The 17847-nt window shown below is 57.2% G+C and overlaps 1 protein-coding gene across 1 annotated transcript in view; it reads left to right on the top strand.

Annotated features, from left to right (window-relative positions):
- IleRS-m (Isoleucyl-tRNA synthetase, mitochondrial) overlaps positions 1-17847 on the top strand; it is a gene marked incomplete in the record, with an annotated part of 36027 nt that overhangs the window by 17109 nt on the left and 1071 nt on the right. Inside the window, 3 exon segments of the mRNA XM_037216390.1 lie at positions 4367-4509; positions 13335-13528; positions 15835-15880. Of these exon segments, the coding sequence (XP_037072285.1) occupies positions 4367-4509; positions 13335-13528; positions 15835-15880 (383 nt within the window).

The following is a 17847-nucleotide window of genomic DNA, read 5'->3' as shown; positions in this document are numbered from 1 at the left end:
GAGCGGGCGTCGGCGCTTACCTCACGGCCAAAGAGCGCCCTCTTTAGCGCGCTTCGGGCGTGTGATTTCCTCTCCGTCTCGGTCTTCGTCTGGTTCCCTATCCCGGTCTCCGTTTCTCCCGTCTCACAGTCTCCCCGTCTCCCCGTCTCGCCGTCTCTCTGTCTCCAGTATAAGCCGTTTAAATCTCCAGCATGAAACACGCACGCACATTTTCCGTCTTTTTCTGTTTCACTGAGCCACAGTACGCAAAAGGAACCATCAAGATCTAGTATGAGGTACGGCAAGGGCTCAAGTGAAAACTAAGACTCGTCCAGACTCTACACACACGGTCCAACATGGTCCTTCGATACATTACAGTCGCTCCAAGAAAACCAACAAGACCCAAAATCTTACCTTGAATTTTTTCCCGGTTAGGTCCCATTTATGCGTTCCACTCAGCACAAGTAATTCATGAATTTGGGTAACACATTCGATTTTGGTCAGTTTTCTGCGCCGCGAACATTGGCAAAGGTCAGTAAAATCAACACAAGCTACGAACCGCCTTTTAATACCACTAATGCCCATGCGGGTTGGCGGCAGAAACGTGCTCAGTGACGCACACGCCTTCTGCCACGCTGGTTTTGAAAGCCGCACGGTTGGGCACGGCTCTTCCATCAGCTGGAAGATCGTTCCACGCCTGGGTGGCTCGGCTCAGCAGCTGGCGCCGAGCCAACCCGTTGCGCATGCGCAGAACACGCAGCTGGCCGTCACGTTCGCTCCCGCGTCACCGCGAGAGGCGGGTATCACGCTCACTGGTCAGCTCCGACGCATTTGTGACATATGCGTCATAAGTGTGAAATAATGTAAGGATTTGTAATGATCTGCTTCCATGTAAGGATTGACCTTTTTTGATGGTCAGCTCGTCCGCCATATGCCACGCAAGATCCTGCATTGTTGCAGACGCGCAATCGGGGTATCCCAGGCGGGTGACAGTATGTGCACGGAAGCTGAAGTGCTGTTGTGCGTGTCGTTTCGCGTGATCGAGCAGTCACAGGCCCAATGGAAACAAGGGACTGGGCTGTTGCATTTACGCTAAAACCAAACGGATGCAGGGTTTGCTGTCTGTGACAGCGCGCCACAGGGTGCGTCGGTCTAGTGGTCTGCTTATATATAATACGAGTGCGAATTTACGTTCTTTCGATTTACATCACATGGACCCCCGGAACAAATGCACATTCGTTTAACCGGCGCGTTGTTTTTACAATGGCACAATGGCCAGGGCAAGCAGAATTGGCTTATTTTGTGTTTCCTGCCTGCCACGACGCAATTTAGAAATGCGTGAGGTCGTAGTGCTGCTTTGTGAAGCTAGGCCACGCTTGTGGTGGTGCGTCACAGCATGTCGACGCACTGGCGGTGCCTATGTAACATGGTGCGTGGCGCACCGTGCACGTACATGCACCAGGTTCAGATCCAGGATCCAGGGACATACCAGATCCAGGATCCAGCGTCTGGTGTTTGTGGAAGAACCGATGGGAGCTGGGAGCCAGTGTTAAGTTTTTGCGAAAGAATGACCGAGAATCACGAACCAAGCCCCGTTATATGAAAGAGGGGATGGAATCAAGGGCCCACGCGTTGCTGTTTGCGAAATAACCATCGGCGATTGATATCCAGAGTCGGGTTTTTGCAGAGTAGCTTGTGCAAACCAGGAACTGACAAAAGAAGCCGGGCGCACGCCCGCTCGCTGCAAGAAAGCGACCGCCCCGTGAAACAAGTGTTGCTCGGGGGTTCGCTGTCGCTCATTGTTGCTCATGTTGCTCACGACTCGGCCGCGTCGCCACCTAAGGTGCCGGAGCGGTCTCGCGGGACGTCTGCGGTGCGCTAGGTAGTCATGTTTGTGAGCAGCTGTCACGGGTTGGCTGACGCTGCTCACATGTTTCTCTTTGAACCTGTGAAACTAAGTATTTCGAAATGATGTACTGTTTAGAGGCTGTGATTGATTGCGAATTATGCCCAGGTGCGGCTCTGGGCTCAGGTTGTTACGAGCGAGGCCGCAGGCGGAGTCGGTCTTTACGCGATTTCATCGAAACTTGTGTAACTCCAGTGGCCGTGTCGGACATGCTTTTGACTGGTGGCTTTGGACTCAGTGGTCTCACTGCCGTGGAACGTTTAACAACGAGCGATGCAATTCTTTCAAAGTTGCGATGCAACATTCTCAATGACTTCAAGTGCAGGCTGTTTGACCGTGCGGCGTACTTCTTTAACGTTGAAATGTCACCATTTTTCCTGACGGACCCAAGCGCCTGACAGGAGCTGGCTGTGCATTTGTTTGCGGAAATCACGCTCTAGGTCTCTGCCTCCGTGATCAGGCGGCGGTTTTTTTCTTAAGAACTTTACGCAGTTACGCAGCCCTTCAGTTTGTTTCTTGTCGCCCAGAAAGAGATGTAGTTGTTGACCGACTCACGAAGTGCATGTTCGTCATTGGACCCAACTTCGATATCACGTGATCATTGTTCTCTGACACGATCGATCTTGGAGAAACTGTAGCAGTTGAGCAGCGTAAACACCCGGATCCCCTTCATGCAGATCCCCATACATTGAAATATTGGACAATGGGAGATTGGACGCTGCTGCGGAGGCTACCGCGGATAGTAGACGGCTACCACTGTATAAACCCGCCCAATACTTTAAGTCGGTCATATTCAGTTACGCTCGCGACCCGCGTCAGGGCATGTGTGACCAGCGTGTTCACGCCATCAAAGAGGTCAAGCCCGAGCTTGATAACCGCGTGCCCTCCCACCGTGAAAACCGTTTTCTGGAAGACCCGCCTCGTGGGCTCCGGCTAGATTACACGTGCGCAACGCACTCCTTTTATTTCACGCGCCAGAATGTGCCACGGTGTAACATATGTGAGTGCCGGCTGTCCGTCGAACAGGTCTAGTCTCATGCCTACGCCACGGAGCCGTCAGACGGCGGCTATTTCTCACCAGCGCTCCGCCGCCGGCTGACTGGCCGGTACCCGTGCTGCGAAATCGCACATGGGCTCGCATGTTTAGCACACATTGACATCGCCATGGTTTGTACTGGACCCACAGTTGAAGTGCGCCAGCGTAACCGCTTAGTAAGAGTTTGACCACTCATTTGTAGCCTGACGCTACACATGCAGACGATCGTTTTCGAGCGGCCGCAGAATACCGCCGAAGCTGGCGCGTCCTTGAGCACCGAACCTGCACCGGTCTGTTTAATGTCATGCAGCACTGTGGCACGGTCGTCAGGCCGTGTGAGGTCGGCTCTCACCGAACCTGCACCGGTCTGTTTAATGTCACGCAGCACTGTGGCACGGTCGTCAGGCCGTGTGAGGTCGGCTCTCCGGCCGTGGGTGGACATCTGGCCTGGTCATGCGGTTTGTGCTGTTGGACCAGATGTTGCGCGCGTTCTGAGACCCGTATCTAGCGTTGCTGAGTTGTGAATCCAGTGCCGCTGTACCCTGAGAGGGAGAAAGAGAGAGGAAGAGGGGAGGGGAGAGAGGGAGGGGGCTTTGAGAGTCTGCGCTCAAAGTCCATGTCTCCTCCGTGGGTAGCTGCAGACCGCAGTGGTCCGTTTACCGCAGGCATCGATTTTCTGACGTGCTCTCACGTTTCACCGCATTGTGTTGTTTACACGCTGATGTGCTGATCATGAAGCTGGTATTAGACCCAGGCCGCGCAGCGGGGTCCTGATGAGTAATCGATTATCGTTTGAGATAATTATGCAGGGCGTGATGAAGGATTAATAAGGAAGAACATGAAAGGCATAGGGACCAGAATGTTGCCATCAGTAATAAGGTTTTAGCTCCTCTACAACCCGTCTGCTATAGAGGAGCTAAAGGCTGCAGATTTGGTGTGCTTGATTAAATTCATGGCAATAGCAGCTCAAAGTCGCGCATCATATCTGTATGCCAATTTTAAAAAAACACGCAATTGTTGAAGATGATTTCCATCTCGGTAACGGTCATGATTCACCGGGTTTTCCGAACTTATTACCATGCGGTAAGAATGCCGGTATAATGCGGTGTGCGGACAGCATGATTGTAATAACATCTGTACGATGGTGGTATGTATGCTTTTAAAGAACACGATTTAATGGCAGGTATTACACTTGAACATCACAATGGCTGTGTATTTGGTTTACCGCCTGACTTCATCCTGCGTGATCGGTCGCCATTGACGTCTAGATGATGGTGACGTGCCTTCGGGTTGCATGTCGCGGTGACGCGCATTGTGACCTGACATGACCCTGACTCGCCCCCAAGTTGTCTTATGGTGACCTGAGCGGCTTGACCTCCAACCTGACCTTGTCGCGGCTCGATCTGCGCTGTGGTGACCTCTGACCTGACCCTGGCGCTCCGCAGGCTGTACTGCGGTGACCTGAACAGCGAGGCTGGTCGGTCCGGTCTGACTGTCATGCACCACGTGCTGACGGTGTTGCGACAGACCATGGCGCCGATCCTGCCGCACCTGGCCGAGGAGCTGGTTCTGTACGGCACCGACGGAGGTGGGTCGGACAGCGGGGTAAACACGGTCATTTTGGACCATAGATGGCCTCCGAAACTATCGCCTTTGCATTCTCCAACAGACGTAAACTTGTTTGTCTGCCGGCCCAACGCAGTGTGGCGTCCAGCACGTTAACCAATTTTGAAACGTATGCCAGATATATGCAATTACACCAAGCCTTGGAAGGGTAAAATGCGGTGTAAATGCATGAACCCTTATGACTTCAGGACGGTAGCATCCGTGCGGCACCGAATTTACATCCTACCATTTTTGCTTCCCGGCTATTAGGCATATCACGAAATGGTAGCTCTAACGTACTGTCTGGCGGCCCCGCCAGCCAGCGGCGGGCGTAGTTCTGCGCTGTCTCTGCCCGCCAGCCAGCGGCGGGCGTAGTTCTGCGCCGTCTCCGCCCGCCAGCCAGCGGCGGGCGCAGTTCTGCGGTGTCTCCACACCTAGGCGGGGCCACTGCGGCCACCCGCTGCCAGCGGCGGGCGCAGTTCTGCGCTGTCTCCGCGCCTATGCGAGACCACTGTGGCCACCGGCCGCCAGCGGCGGGCGCAGTTCTGCGCCGTCTCCGCCCGCCAGCCAGCGGCGGACGCAGTTCTGCGGTGTCTCCGCACCTACAGGGGGCCACTGCGGCCACCGCGCCAGCGGGGGCGCAGTTCTGCGCCGTCTCCGCGCCTATGCGAGACCACTGTGGCCACCGGCCGCCAGCGGCGGGCGCAGTTCTGCGCCGTCTCCGCCCGCCAGCCAGCGGCGGGCGCAGTTCTGCGCTGTCTCCGCGCCTAGGCGGGACCACCGCGGCCACCGGTTCCCATCGGCCCTAGTCCCGCGCTGTTGGTTGCACATGCTAGGGCTTGGGGCGCTCTTCAATTGTGAGCGCTTGATCACAGGCGCCCATGCGGCTGGGATGTGGAGTGGGACGAGGGGCTTCTCAAGAGTTCTCAGAGCTGGCAACATTCTCGCCAAAGTTCCGTTGCTGTAGTTTATCGAAGGCGGCGCGCTCAAGGACATTTTGTGTGAATCCTCCGATGACTGGACGTGTCCGTGTGAGGAGATGCTGGAATGCCCCTGCTCCCATTTCAGACGCCCTGGCGCGGGCTGTTACGATGCCCGGGATCACTTCCCGACCATTTCCAGGCGTATCGAGTACCATATCTCGAACAGCCCCGCCCTGGCCGTTGCATTGTCCGATGGACACCCAGGCCAGCTGCAGCTGAAGCTGTTTGGATGTGGGAGGGTTCCTGGCTCTGCCCACTTGCACACGAAAAAATGTGGTACACAAGATGATATGCAGGCTATGTAAACAGACAGCCGGGTTGAGTTTTACGTGTAGGCGCCCTTTCAGGTTCCGCTTTAATGAACATCTGGGAGACTTCTACCGACGGAAACTTGCCGAGCGCTGAGAGGAGTACGTCGTGCAGTGGCTTACAACTGTTTTTAATTTCGAAATTAATATTACCTGGCGGATTGAGTTTTACGGATTAATGAAGGCTGCGCCGAGGCAAACATTTACAAATCCGTCCAGATTTAGAAATCTTCAGGGAATGTTCTGTTTGGCTTGTGTCTTCTTGTTTTATCGGTGGTCTGAGTTGGCGTGTGGTTTTGCTCAGAGCTTGGTAGGTCCCCAGTGACATGTGTCGCGCTGTCATATCTGTACCCGTGAATCTGGGCTGTTGATGCGACTGGTATCCCGTAACCTACACCACCAATACTGGTACATTGGATCGGTACATCTGAACTGACTGCGGATGGGGCATCGCTCGCGATCGTACGAGTGCTGCTCTCATCTGCTGGACATGTGTCTGAAAAAATTAGAATGGCGTAGCATGGGGCTGAAGCCTTGCCCTTTAATGCTTGTTGCTACTTTATGTTTCTTGCTGTCACTTAATTCTTGCTTACTTTGTATTGAAAAGTAAAGTGGCACGTCAAAGAGTGACTATTTACGTTATCGCGGCTCAAGCTGTCAGAAAGTCTTATATCGCTCCCCGACCAGTCGCATCGCTGGCTGTTACGGCGGCGTTCATCGCTCGCGATCAGCCCCAGACAGGCTCACACTCCGGGGCTAAGCTCCTCCAGTGCCACTCGGTCGCTCCGATATAGCCAATGAATAAATCCCCGGCCGTCGCCCGTCGCTTTGCGGCGCCGTTCTCCGGCGACATTCTAAGCGGCCGTCGCAGCGCGGCCGTGTCGCGCGTCGCCTCTCTCCGCGCGCGCTGGGCGTCAATGACGCACGCGTTCTCCGGCGGCGACATTCTCAGCGACCGCCGCAGCGCCGCCGTGTCGCGCGTCGCCTCTCTCCGCGCGCGCTGGGCGTCAATGGCGCACGCGCGGCCGCCGCCTCCAGATCGTCGCCGATGTGAATCGCCATTGACTGGGCGCGTCCGTAATGACGTGACCCTCGGCCGGAGCGGCGGCGCGCCGCCACTGCCGATTGTCGGCGATCCGTTTGCATTGGCGGCCGATTCGGCGACGTTATCGACTACGTGATGGGAATGGAAGCGCGCGGCTACCGACGGCGTGGCGGGGCGCGCCGGCTGGAGCCGCCCCTGACGACGGCCGAGGGCGCCGCTGCTCCCGGCGGCCCGGGCTGAGCTGCTGCGGGGGCCGGCTCGACTAGCGGCCAGCAGCGGCCGTCGTCGGCAGACCTCCACCGACTTTCGGCGTCGTGGTGGGCAGCCTTGGCGTGGTCCTCGTGGTCAGACCCTGGTGTCAGACCCTGGTGACCCAGGCCGCGGTGTCCCACCGGCCCGACCTCGATCTGCCTTTGGTGTGGTGCCGGGCGAGAGCACGGCTGATCTGCGGTACCATTACGACCGACGGCGAACGCACCGCCGGCCACGGCACGTCACTGCTGATAACTGCTCGGCTTGTATTTGCCGTCCCGGGCGGCGCGCAAATCCAGTTACGGTCGTCCTGCGGGCGAGTTGGACTCTGATGATACCACTGCGTCGGTTCCCCGCCACCAGTAGCGCAGGGGGGGGGGGAGGCACAAGGGACACGTGCCCCCCCCCCCCTCCCCTGCCCTCAGGTTCCAAGAGGCCCGAGGACCCTTTGGAACCTACAATCAAGGGCCGATTTGAGGACCTGGAGGGCCCGAAAGGTCAACCGAACGTCGCCTTCGGGAGCCCGGCCCGCAGAGCCGGGTACTCTAATGCCATCGAGAGGGCCCTGCGCGCTGATCAGGGGTCCCCTGAGTCGATAAGGACGTATATGTCGGTCAGACACCACGAATTACGCACACTCAGCACCTTGCCGACATGGGTCTGAAGGCCCATTCCCTAAGCAGGGACAAAGCGGTAGCCAGCGATTTACATTGCACGGGGCCCCAGCGTCTGTCAGGGGTCCGCAGCCTCTAACAGGGGGTCCCATGTTGGCAAGGGGCCCGATTCGGCCAGAGGTAGTGTTCCAGGAGGCCTGAAGAGCCGTGAGGACCCACCAGGACCGACAATCAAGAACCGGGTTGGAGGGCTTTAGGCACGAAGTGCTGGTCGGGTTTTATTCAAGGGCTCCAGCCTTCAGGGACGGGCCCTCAAATGCCAGCCAAAGGGCTCTTTGCGCCGATCAGGGACCCTCTGAGTCGATATGGCCTATATGTCGGGTGGGGGCCACCAGTATGGCATAGTCAGCTCCGTGTCGAATGGGCCCGAGGGCCCACTTGAGGGCCTTCAGGGCTTCAAAGGCCGAAGGGCCCATCCAATCTGCTACAAAGTCGGGGCCAGTGACTTCGCTGGTCGGGCCCTGTATCTGTCAGGGACCCACAGTACCTAACAGGGGGTCCTGTGTTTGCAAGGGCCCCAAGCTGACCAAGGGCATTGTTTGATGAGACCTGAAGAGAGGCCCGGGCGGCCCAGCGGAACCGACGATCAAGGGCTCGGTTGGAGGGCATAAGGGCCGATGGACCGGCTGTAGGTCACATAAAGAGTCGTGGTCCGTAGGATCGTGACCTAAAATATCAGCCAGAGGTCCTCGGCCACCGTTTTAGGATCCCCTGAGTCATGCGGGTGTCTCGGTCGACCCGAGACCACGAGCGCCGAACAGTTTACTCCCTGTCATTTGGTGCCCTGGAGGCCCGTTTTCCTAGCAGGAGCAAGGCCGGGGCCCACGAATTGCAGTTTTTGGGGTCCCTGAAAGAATGGCTGGGTCGCTGTGTCGGTCAGGGGCCCGCAGTGCCTAACAAGGCGTCATGGGTCGGCTAGTGGCCCCAAGTCGGTCACAGGCTTTGTTTGAGGAGGTCCGAGGAGGGTCGAAGGACCCCTCTGGACCAAAGATCAAGGGCCCGATTGGAAGGCTGGAGGGCCCGAAGGGTTGGTTGTAGGTCACATTCAGTGCCCCCGTCCGTAGGGCTGTGATTACAAATGTCAGCTAGCGGTCTCATGTGCCTATTGGGGACCCCTGAGGCAGAGCGTTCTTATATTTCGACCGGAGATCACGAACAGCGAACAGTCGGCTCCTTGTCAGTCTGAGCTCTTGGGGCCCATTTCCCAAGCAGGAACAAGACCGGGCCCGCGATTTGCATTAGTCAGGCCCCTGCAACAAGACGGGCTTCTGCATCGGTCAGGGTCCCAGTGCTTGACAAAGTGCGGTGTCAACGGCCCAGTGCCAGTGTCGACAAAGTGCGGTGGCAAGGGCCCAGTGCCAGTGCCAACAAAGGGTCTCGAGTCGATCGGGGGAACATTTGCTTAACATGTACGGGGACCGGACCGGGAATGACAGACGATCCCTTTCGTTGGTCGGGGCCCTCCGACAATGAAAGGAAACATAACTTGATGATGAGCGCTATGATGAGCGTTCGCGTTGGAACAGTGGAAGGGTCCTGTGCCAGTCAGGGCCCCAGTATCGAACGGCGGTCCCTTCAGCTCAATTGCAGCGTGGACCCATTCAAGCCGAAATGGAATCTATGCGCCAATTATTGGGCCACCTGCGACATGTTTGTCGATGTTGTTGCGTCAGTGAGGGTTCCTGCGTCGATCCGAGCCAACTGCGCGGGTCAGAAGGCCATCTGCGTCAGGAAGGAACCAGTGTGATATGATCCGTTCCTCTAAGGGCCCCCGGGTCGACGGCGGAATCCCGCCCCGTGTCGCCAGAATGGCAGCCGGAAGACACCCACGCCGTGGAATGGAACGGCCCTTAAGCTCTTAACCGGGAACAGTAATGGGCCCCCCAGTGTTCCATTCAAGAGACCCCTTGCCCGGAAATAAGGGATCTCAAGTAGCGTTGACAAAGTGGTTCGAAATGAATTCAAGAGCGAACAAGGCCATCCCATGTTTGCCTGATAGCGTTCATTCTTTTGTAGAATCGATCAGTGAAACAAATTTTATTAAGGGGTTTGAGCCGGCGCGCGTGATATCTCGGAAGCGAGGACAGCGATGGTCTGGGTTGTGGTTTCCGTAAAACCGAACAGCGTGGCCACTGCAAATAACACCACGTGCCCTGCGCGAGAACGGCCGTAGTGAAATAATGGTTCCGAATTTTCCGAAATTGATTCGCGCCGTTCAAAGATAAGACTAGGCGTGTCTTGTTCACAGCTTGGGGGTTATCTTCTGGTTTGGTGAACAGCTACAGCAACACGGAAAGTAGAGATTCTACATTTACCATTTCCGTTTTACCACCAGATTCCAGCCAGTATCACTTCGCGTTGTTGTGAATGCCAACCCGTTCTTGACAGGTCTAAAAATCGCACAGCTGAATATGCGCGCGGATTATCTTCTAAATCTACGATTCGATGTCCTAATGCGTTCAAAGGCACTCCTCGGAGACGCGTCATCACTTTCGTCCACTTGTTGGCCACTGCTTAGTATTAGCCACGGGACGGACGCCGCGCTGCTGACGGAGATTGCAACGCCTACGTCGAGGGTTTTGTTACGAAGATTTGCAAGCGCGCACGCTCAACATTGCGTGCATAATTTGCATCACTTATCGATTCTGAACAATGTTGAACAATTCCAGACAGGCATGGCTTCTCCCAGCTGATGCAAATTGCTAACCCGTTTTGGTCTACATTCACGGAGTCCCAAATGTATCTGCAGGACCCAGATAAAAGTTATGACGAAGCTTCTAGTTCTGTCGGTTTAGAAAGGGTCCACTGGACCGCTGTCAAATGGAGAGCGCTGGCGATTTATTCCATGCAATCGTTTAACGCCTGCTTTCGTCATTTTATTGACTATAAAATCAGTCAGAATTTATTTCCCGATTATCGGGATTCTTTTCCAGTTATAGTAAGAAAATTAAAGAAAACTTCAATGCAAAGGGTGCCCTCATTTACAACTGGGCCACATCTGACGATTTCTTTTTTTTTGGGGGGGGGGTTGGGCCTTTCACTGCCAGCAGGCTCTTTGTCAACCCTGTGCCCCCTCTCCCCCTTTGCCAATGCTCTGGCCGCGACTGTCCGCCAGGGGCTTGCAGGGACGACCAGGCTGAGTGTCGGGGCCGAACCGAGCACAGCCTACAGCTGGGACGGCGGTCTGAACCAGAGCAGCTTGGAGTCGGGCGGCTGCGAACCATCTGACGGCTGGCAAGGCTGTATTCCAAAGGCTAAGATTGGGAAAAGTTGTGTTACACAGTTGCCTTCGGTACTGGTGTCTTCAGCTGGCCCAACAAACGTATGTGACGCTTTCTGTCGTGTGGTATGTGGATCAGGTGTACACCTCATCTGTGTTAGGGGTGCAAGATTTGGGTACTCTGGTACGGGTGACCCTGTCACAAGTCATTGTCATATGTACTGTCTCCATGGATAGGCGGCGATGTTAGGACGTCGCTGGCACCAGAAAATGTTGGCCTGTGCTGCACGTATCGAGATCTGGTGTTTCTACTGATATCACTGAAGCTCTCTTTGTCTATAGCCCGATAATTAGGAAATGCCACAACTATACAATTAGATTACTGCCGGTATGGCGCCGGTAGCAAGATGGCCTAAGTGCCCGACACGCTCCATAACGTCAGTATGGTGCTGGTATCAGGCTTTCAGAGAGTCTTGCATCGTGTCTACACTAAGGCCTGGTATATCTCCAGTTATGCATTGGTGCCTGTCGACGTTGCTTACCAGATACTGTGATTGTGATGCCAGCCAATAAACTGTCTCGCGTCTTTTGACGCCATCGCCCTTTCTTCCCTGGAGATGGCCGTGCACGGATTCTCCCGTGCGCAGTTCCAACCACCCGTGACAATTGCCTGGCCTGACGGGGACAGAGTTCTCGTCGCGGTCAGCAGTCACGTGTCGCGCGCTCGGCTCGTCGGCGTTCCATGTAGGGCTGCGACGCACACCCCCGGTGTCGCGGCCCGCGTAGCGTAGTGTTATGTGTCGCGCGTGTCAGCAGTCACGTGTCGCGCGCTCGGCTCGTCGGCGCTCCACGTATGGCTGCGACGCAACACCTCCCGTGTCGCGGCCAGCGTAGCGTAGTGTTGTCTGTCGCGCGTGTCAGCAGTCACGTGTCGCGCGCTCGGCTCGTCGGCGTTCCATGTAGGGCTGCGACGCAACACCTCCGGTGTCGCGGCCCGCGTAGCGTAGTGTTATCTGTCGCGCGTGTCAGCAGTTACGTGTCGCGGCCCGCGTGGCGTAGTGTTAGCTGTCGCGCATGTCAGCGCGTTGGCCATTTATCTGGGACACGAGTGGTGACAGGCGCGCAGTATTCAGCGTCCGCTCAGCGTCCGTCAGAACCTGTGCCGTTCATTGTGCTCGGCCGGCGTTGTGCTGCGGCGGTGTTCGACTGTGCAGGATTCGCTGATTGACATGGGAGACCGACACAGAGGCTGGTATTGTGCTGCGTTTGACGTCTGTCGACGTGTTTGATGTGGAGGGCGGCTGGGCCGGTGCACTACACGATGTTGAGCGTCATGTGGTGATGCTGAGCCCGGTGTTGCGCCAGGTCGGGGCGTCTGTCAATAGTTGGCGGCAGGCGCACGCGGCCGTTGAGGTGCAGTTTCACCGCTTAGTGATGCTCCAATGCTTGGTCCGACTAGGGATGCGGGATTTCTGTGCCGCGGCGCCAAGCGGGTGGTAGACCGGTGGCGGCGGTGCTGGGGCGGGGTCAGCACAGTCTGTGTGGTGACGCCGCCCCAGTGCAAGAAGCTGCTGGCCTCCGGTCAGTGTAATGAAGGCCGGTGCCTGTCAAACCTGTGAGCTGGCTTAGGCACGGGGCCGGCTTTGAGATGATTTTGCGCCCGTGGTCTACACACGTCTGTATCGCGCTGCCTGCCCTCTCCCCTCTCGCAGACATTTCGGTGCTCTCCTGCCGGTACGCTTCTGCCCTATTGACTTTCTTCTTGCGTTCAGACGCCTCAGCGTTGTCTCGGGTGTCCTCCCGACTCTTAAGCGCTGGCTGTGCTCTCCCGACGCTCGCCGCCTCCCCAAACTGAACCGTTTGTTTCCGCACTCGGCCTGACACTGCCAGCCTGGCCTTGTTCTCCAGCGTTGTTGCTGCACGCATCCCACCCCCGCTTGGCGTTGCCTCGTTCTGACGCTCGCCGTCTCTCCTCACGGGGCTGGGATCCATTCCTCCTGGCCGCTGCCGCTGCCCTCCTGACGCCTTCCCTTCCTGCCCACTCAAACACGTCAGTGTTCGAGCGCGGCTGGCCGGCCGCGCTCGCCCTCCTGACACTCGCCGCCTGCCCGCACAGACACGCCCGTGTTCGAGCGCGGTTGGCCGGCCGCGCTCGCCCTCCTGACGCTCGCCGCCTGCCCGCACAGACACGCCCGTGTTCAAGCGCGGCTGGCCGGCCGTGCCTGGCCTTCTGACGTTCGCCGCCTGCCCGCACAGACACGCCCGTGTTCAAGCGCGGCTGGCTAGCCGTGCCTGCCCTCCTGACGCTCGCCGCCTGCCCGCACAGACACGCCCGTGTTCAAGCGCGGCTGGCCGGCCGTGCCTGACGACTGGCGTTGTCCGGAGGCGGCGCGACTGGTGATGCCGGCCGTCCAGCTGCGCGACCTGCTACACAAGCTGGTGCCGTCCGCCAACCTGCTGGCGTTCGACGCCACGCTCACACTGCAGGAAGCGGAGCCGGAGTGGCGCGACGCCGTCACGGTCAGTGTCCAGCGGCTAGTGAGAGGAGTGGTCAGTGTCCAGCGGCTGGTGAGAGGGGTGGTCATTGTCCAGCGGCTGGTGAGAGGAGTGGTCATTGTCCAGCGGCTGGTGAGAGGAGTGGTCAGTGTCCAGCGGCTGGTGAGAGGAATGGTCATTGTCCAGCGGCTGGTGAGAGGAATGGTCATTGTCCAGCGGCTGGTGAGAGGAGTGGTCAGTGTCCAGCGGCTGGTGAGAGGGGCGGTTCGTGTCCTCCGGCTGGTGAGAGGGGTGGTCAGTTTCCAGCGACTGGTGAGATGGGTGGTCCTCGTCCGCCGACTGGTGAGAGGGGTGATCCGTGTGCTGGTGAGAGGGATGTTCCGTGTCCACCGGCTGGTGAGAGGGATGGTCAGTGTCCTCCGGCTGGTGAGAGGAGTGGTCAGTGTCCTCCGGCTTGCGAGAGAGTGGTCTGTGTCCTCCGGGTGGTGAGAGGGGTGGTCAGTGTCCGGCGGCTAGTGAGAGGAGTGGTCAGTGTCCAGCGGCTGGTGGGAGGGGTGGCCAGTGTCAAGCGGCTGGTGAGAGGGCTGGTCAGTGACCGCCGGCTGGTTAGAGGGGTGGTCCGTTTCCGCCGGCTGGTGAGGGGGTGGTCAGTGTTCGCCGGCTGGCGAGGGGATGGTCAGTGTTCAATGGCTGGTGAGAGGGGAGGTCAGTGTTCACCGGCTGGTGAAGGGGTGGTCAGTGTCCGCCGGCTGGTGAGGGGGTGGTCAGTGTCCGCCTGCTGGTGAGAGGGGTGGTCAGTGTCCGCCGGCTGGTGAGAGGGGTGGTCATTGTCCAGCGGCTGGTGAGAGGGGTGGTCAGTGTCCGCCGGCTGGTGAGAGGGGTGATCAGTGTCCAGCGGCTGGTGAGAGGGGTGGTCAGTGTCCGCCGGCTGGTGGGAGGGCTGGTCATTGTCCGCCGGCTGAAGGGTACAGAGGGGTGGGTACAGGGTACAGAGCAGCTCTGCACAGAGGGGTGGTCAGTGGCCAGCGGCTATCGACCGTGGAGCTGAGACTGAGCTGGAATGGCTGCCGGTACTCAGGCTGAAAGGCTGGGTCTGAGGGAAGACAGATATGTGAGGCAGGACTGTGTTGCGGTAGGAGCATTCGATTTGTACGGCTTGGTTTGGCTGGCGTCTGTCTCCCTGCCAGTCGCCGTGCCCGAGAGGCTCCATCACTGACTGCAGCGGGATGGGACAGAGACGTGACCGCACCAGTGCCTGCGAGGGGACGGTAGCTCTAGCGGCCAGACAGCTGTTTAGGGCAACATTTGCTACCGTTCTACAAAAAGGTTCACAATAGACGCCGCGGGACTGGATGGTGAGGGCCTGGTTGCCTCGCGGGGCTGATGAATGCCGGAGATAATGGGCAGGGGGTCGGGCTTGGCATCACAGAGTACAAAACAATGTTTCCAGGACGTGGGACATTCAAATGGAGCTATTGTGTCGCTAATTGTGTTAGTAGCGTTGATACTGAAGCGGAAAAGCAAACCTAGTGGACCGGTATACATATATATATATATATATATATATATATATATATATATATATATATATATGTATATATATCCTCTGTGTGTGTGCGTGTACGCTTGTGCTTGTGCGTGTGCGTGTGCGTGTGCGTGTGCGTGTGCGTGTGCGTGTGCGTGTGCGTGTGCGTGTGCGTGTGCGTGTGCGTGTGCGTGTGCGTGTGCGTGTGCGTGTGGTGTGTGTGTGTGTGTGTGTGTGTGTGTGTGTGTGTGTGTGTGTGTGTGTGTGTGTGTGTGTGTGTGTGTGTGTGTGTGTGTGTGTGTGTGTGTGTGTGTGTGTGTGGTGTGTGTGTGTGTGTGTTATGTGCTATCAGCATACGGTTCGTTGATCGGTTTCGGATTGGACAACACTCATGTAGTAAAACAGTGCAGATTTGTTGTGTTTTGGTAAGTGTTGGCTGCTGCTGACTTAAATGAGGAAACGTCGTACCATTTCGTGAGGTTTGAAACACTGAATTCGGCACAGACGACTGCAATGAGATTAGAACCGAGCCTCTCGCAGGCTACTCCAGTGGGGCCCGTAGCTAAAAGACAAGGGCGGTGCGGCTTAGACCGAAAGGTTCGACTTGACCTCCGGCACAGGCAACCCCCGCGACCTCCGGCTCTCGCTGGCTCGTGGCCGCCTTCTGACTTTGCTGACGAGTTACGTCGAGAAATCGTCCAGTCTTATATCTCCCAACACCTGCGTGTGTGCCGTGCATTCAGCTCTGTATCCGCACACGACCTGTTCAACCCCTGGCCTCTGACGGCGGCGCTCGGTCCGACAGGCCCTGCAGCGGCCGGGCGGCCAGCCGTGCGCCGACTCCCAGCTGGTGGAGCTGCTGCCGGTGTCGCGGCTGACGGTGCGCCAGCGGGCCGGTCCGGACGACCCGGACGCCGTGGCCTGCGCCCGGCTGGGCGGCGTGCTCGTGACGCTGACGCCGGCCCGCGCACTCCGCTGCGACCGCTGCTTCCGACACACGGCCTCCGTCGCCGGCCAGCTGTGCGAAGCGTGCCGAGCCGTGGTGGGCGAGAGCTGACGGCTGCTGGGAGGCTGATGGAGAGAGGGCCCGACGGCCGGTCCGGCGGGGCGCCGGTGTAATGTGTTTTTGAATATTTGGCGTGCGGAGTGTCGGCGTGCGGGCCGAGGACGTGTGGAGCTGGTCTTTGTCGAGCTCGAGCTCGAGCTGTGTAGCGATGGTCTGCCGGATTTGCCGTCAGCGGCCGGTTTCTTGATGGGTGTAATACATCGAGATGCCACGTCGGACTGGGCTTTGCAGACTGATAACTGTGGTTGCGAGTGAGGTGGTGAATTGCGCTAGTCACATTTGAGCGGCAAACACATTTTTACTTCAGCTGTGTGTCCGTTATGCTTTGAAGGGCCTTGGATACCCGGGGCCGTTGACTGCAGGCCCATGCGATTTCATCAACACGAGGCGCATTTGTTTGAGGGTAGTGCCGTAGAAACTAGAACGCATTCGCAGATTGTGCGCTTGATCAAGCATGCCGTCACAAAACACGTCAACTTGAAGAAAGTACAGCTGTCTTCGTTTAATGAACGCGGAAACATAACATTCGTCAGTTGCAAAGAGAGCGGCAACACCGACCGACCGGTGTGCAGTTGGCCGGGACCGGTGTGCAGTTGACCGAGACCGGTGTGCAGTTGACCGAGATCGGTGCGCAATTTACCGAGACTGGTGTGCAGGTGACCGAGACCGGTGTGCAGTTGACCGAGATCGGTGCGCAATTTACTGAGACTGGTGTGCAGGTGACCGAGATCGGTGCGCAATTTACCGAGACCGGTGTGCAGGTGACCGAGATCGGTGCGCAATTTACCGAGACCGGTGTGCAGGTGACCGAGACCGGTGCGCAATTTACCGAGACCGTGTGCCGGTGACCGAGATCGGTGCGCAATTTACCGACCGGTGTGCAGGTGACCGAGCCCGGTGTGCAGTTGACCGAGATCGGTGCGCAATTACCGAACGGTGTGCAGTGACCGAGATCGTCGCAATTTACCGAGACTGGTGTGCAGGTGACCGAGTACCCGGTGTGCAGGTGGACCGAGATCGGTGCGCAGTTGCCCGAGACCGGTGTGCACCGGCCTTTCGTGCTCGAGAGCAAGCCGTGCATGCGCCGTCTCGAGACGTTCAGGTGCTTCATTTCGCTGCCGTGGTGCTGTTGCACTACGTTCCCCCCCCCGGCTGCTCATTCTTGCTAAGTATACCCACCTTTGTCCCGTTAAATTTTTTCCAGCGCTTAAGGTTTGAATTATTGGAAGAGCTTCAAGAAAGTTTATCTCCAGGCTTACTTGTGTGTCGTTAATCGCAAAGTAGCGAATGAGAGAAACTGTGACTAAGCGAAGTGTAAGCAGGAACATTTTGCAGCGTTTCCTTAAAGAATCTATCGCACATTTCGTAACGTCTCACCCATACCATACCCGAACCCACACCGGCGATGCGTCCAAACTCAGTTCTCAGCCCAGGCCGTTTCCCATTTCCTATGGGTATCCCATAGGTTTACCCAACCTGTGAAGTGCTCTTCTGTCGCTTTTTGGTTGCTTTTAAGGATCTAAATGTCGGATTACAGCAACTTGCGCAGATAAGGGCAAGGAAATAACTTTACGATGCAAGCGAAGGCATTGTTAACAAATCAGCGAGCGGTCGTTTCCGATTCATAGCTCCGGGTATGTATGGCTCCATTAATCTTGGTCGGGATATGATATACATGGTAATAATATGATCAGCAGAATCACAGCCACATGACTCATACCATCTGCAGCATGATGATAGTGCGTTCTGGCG

The sequence above is a fragment of the Pollicipes pollicipes genome, unplaced genomic scaffold, assembly GCF_011947565.3.
Source record: "Pollicipes pollicipes isolate AB1234 unplaced genomic scaffold, Ppol_2.1 Scaffold_4002;HRSCAF=4701_pilon_pilon_pilon, whole genome shotgun sequence".
In the NCBI taxonomy this organism is placed as follows: Eukaryota; Metazoa; Arthropoda; class Thecostraca; order Pollicipedomorpha; family Pollicipedidae; genus Pollicipes; species Pollicipes pollicipes.
Note: the sequence above shows the minus strand (reverse complement) of the source record. Positions and strands in the feature narration are given on the sequence as shown.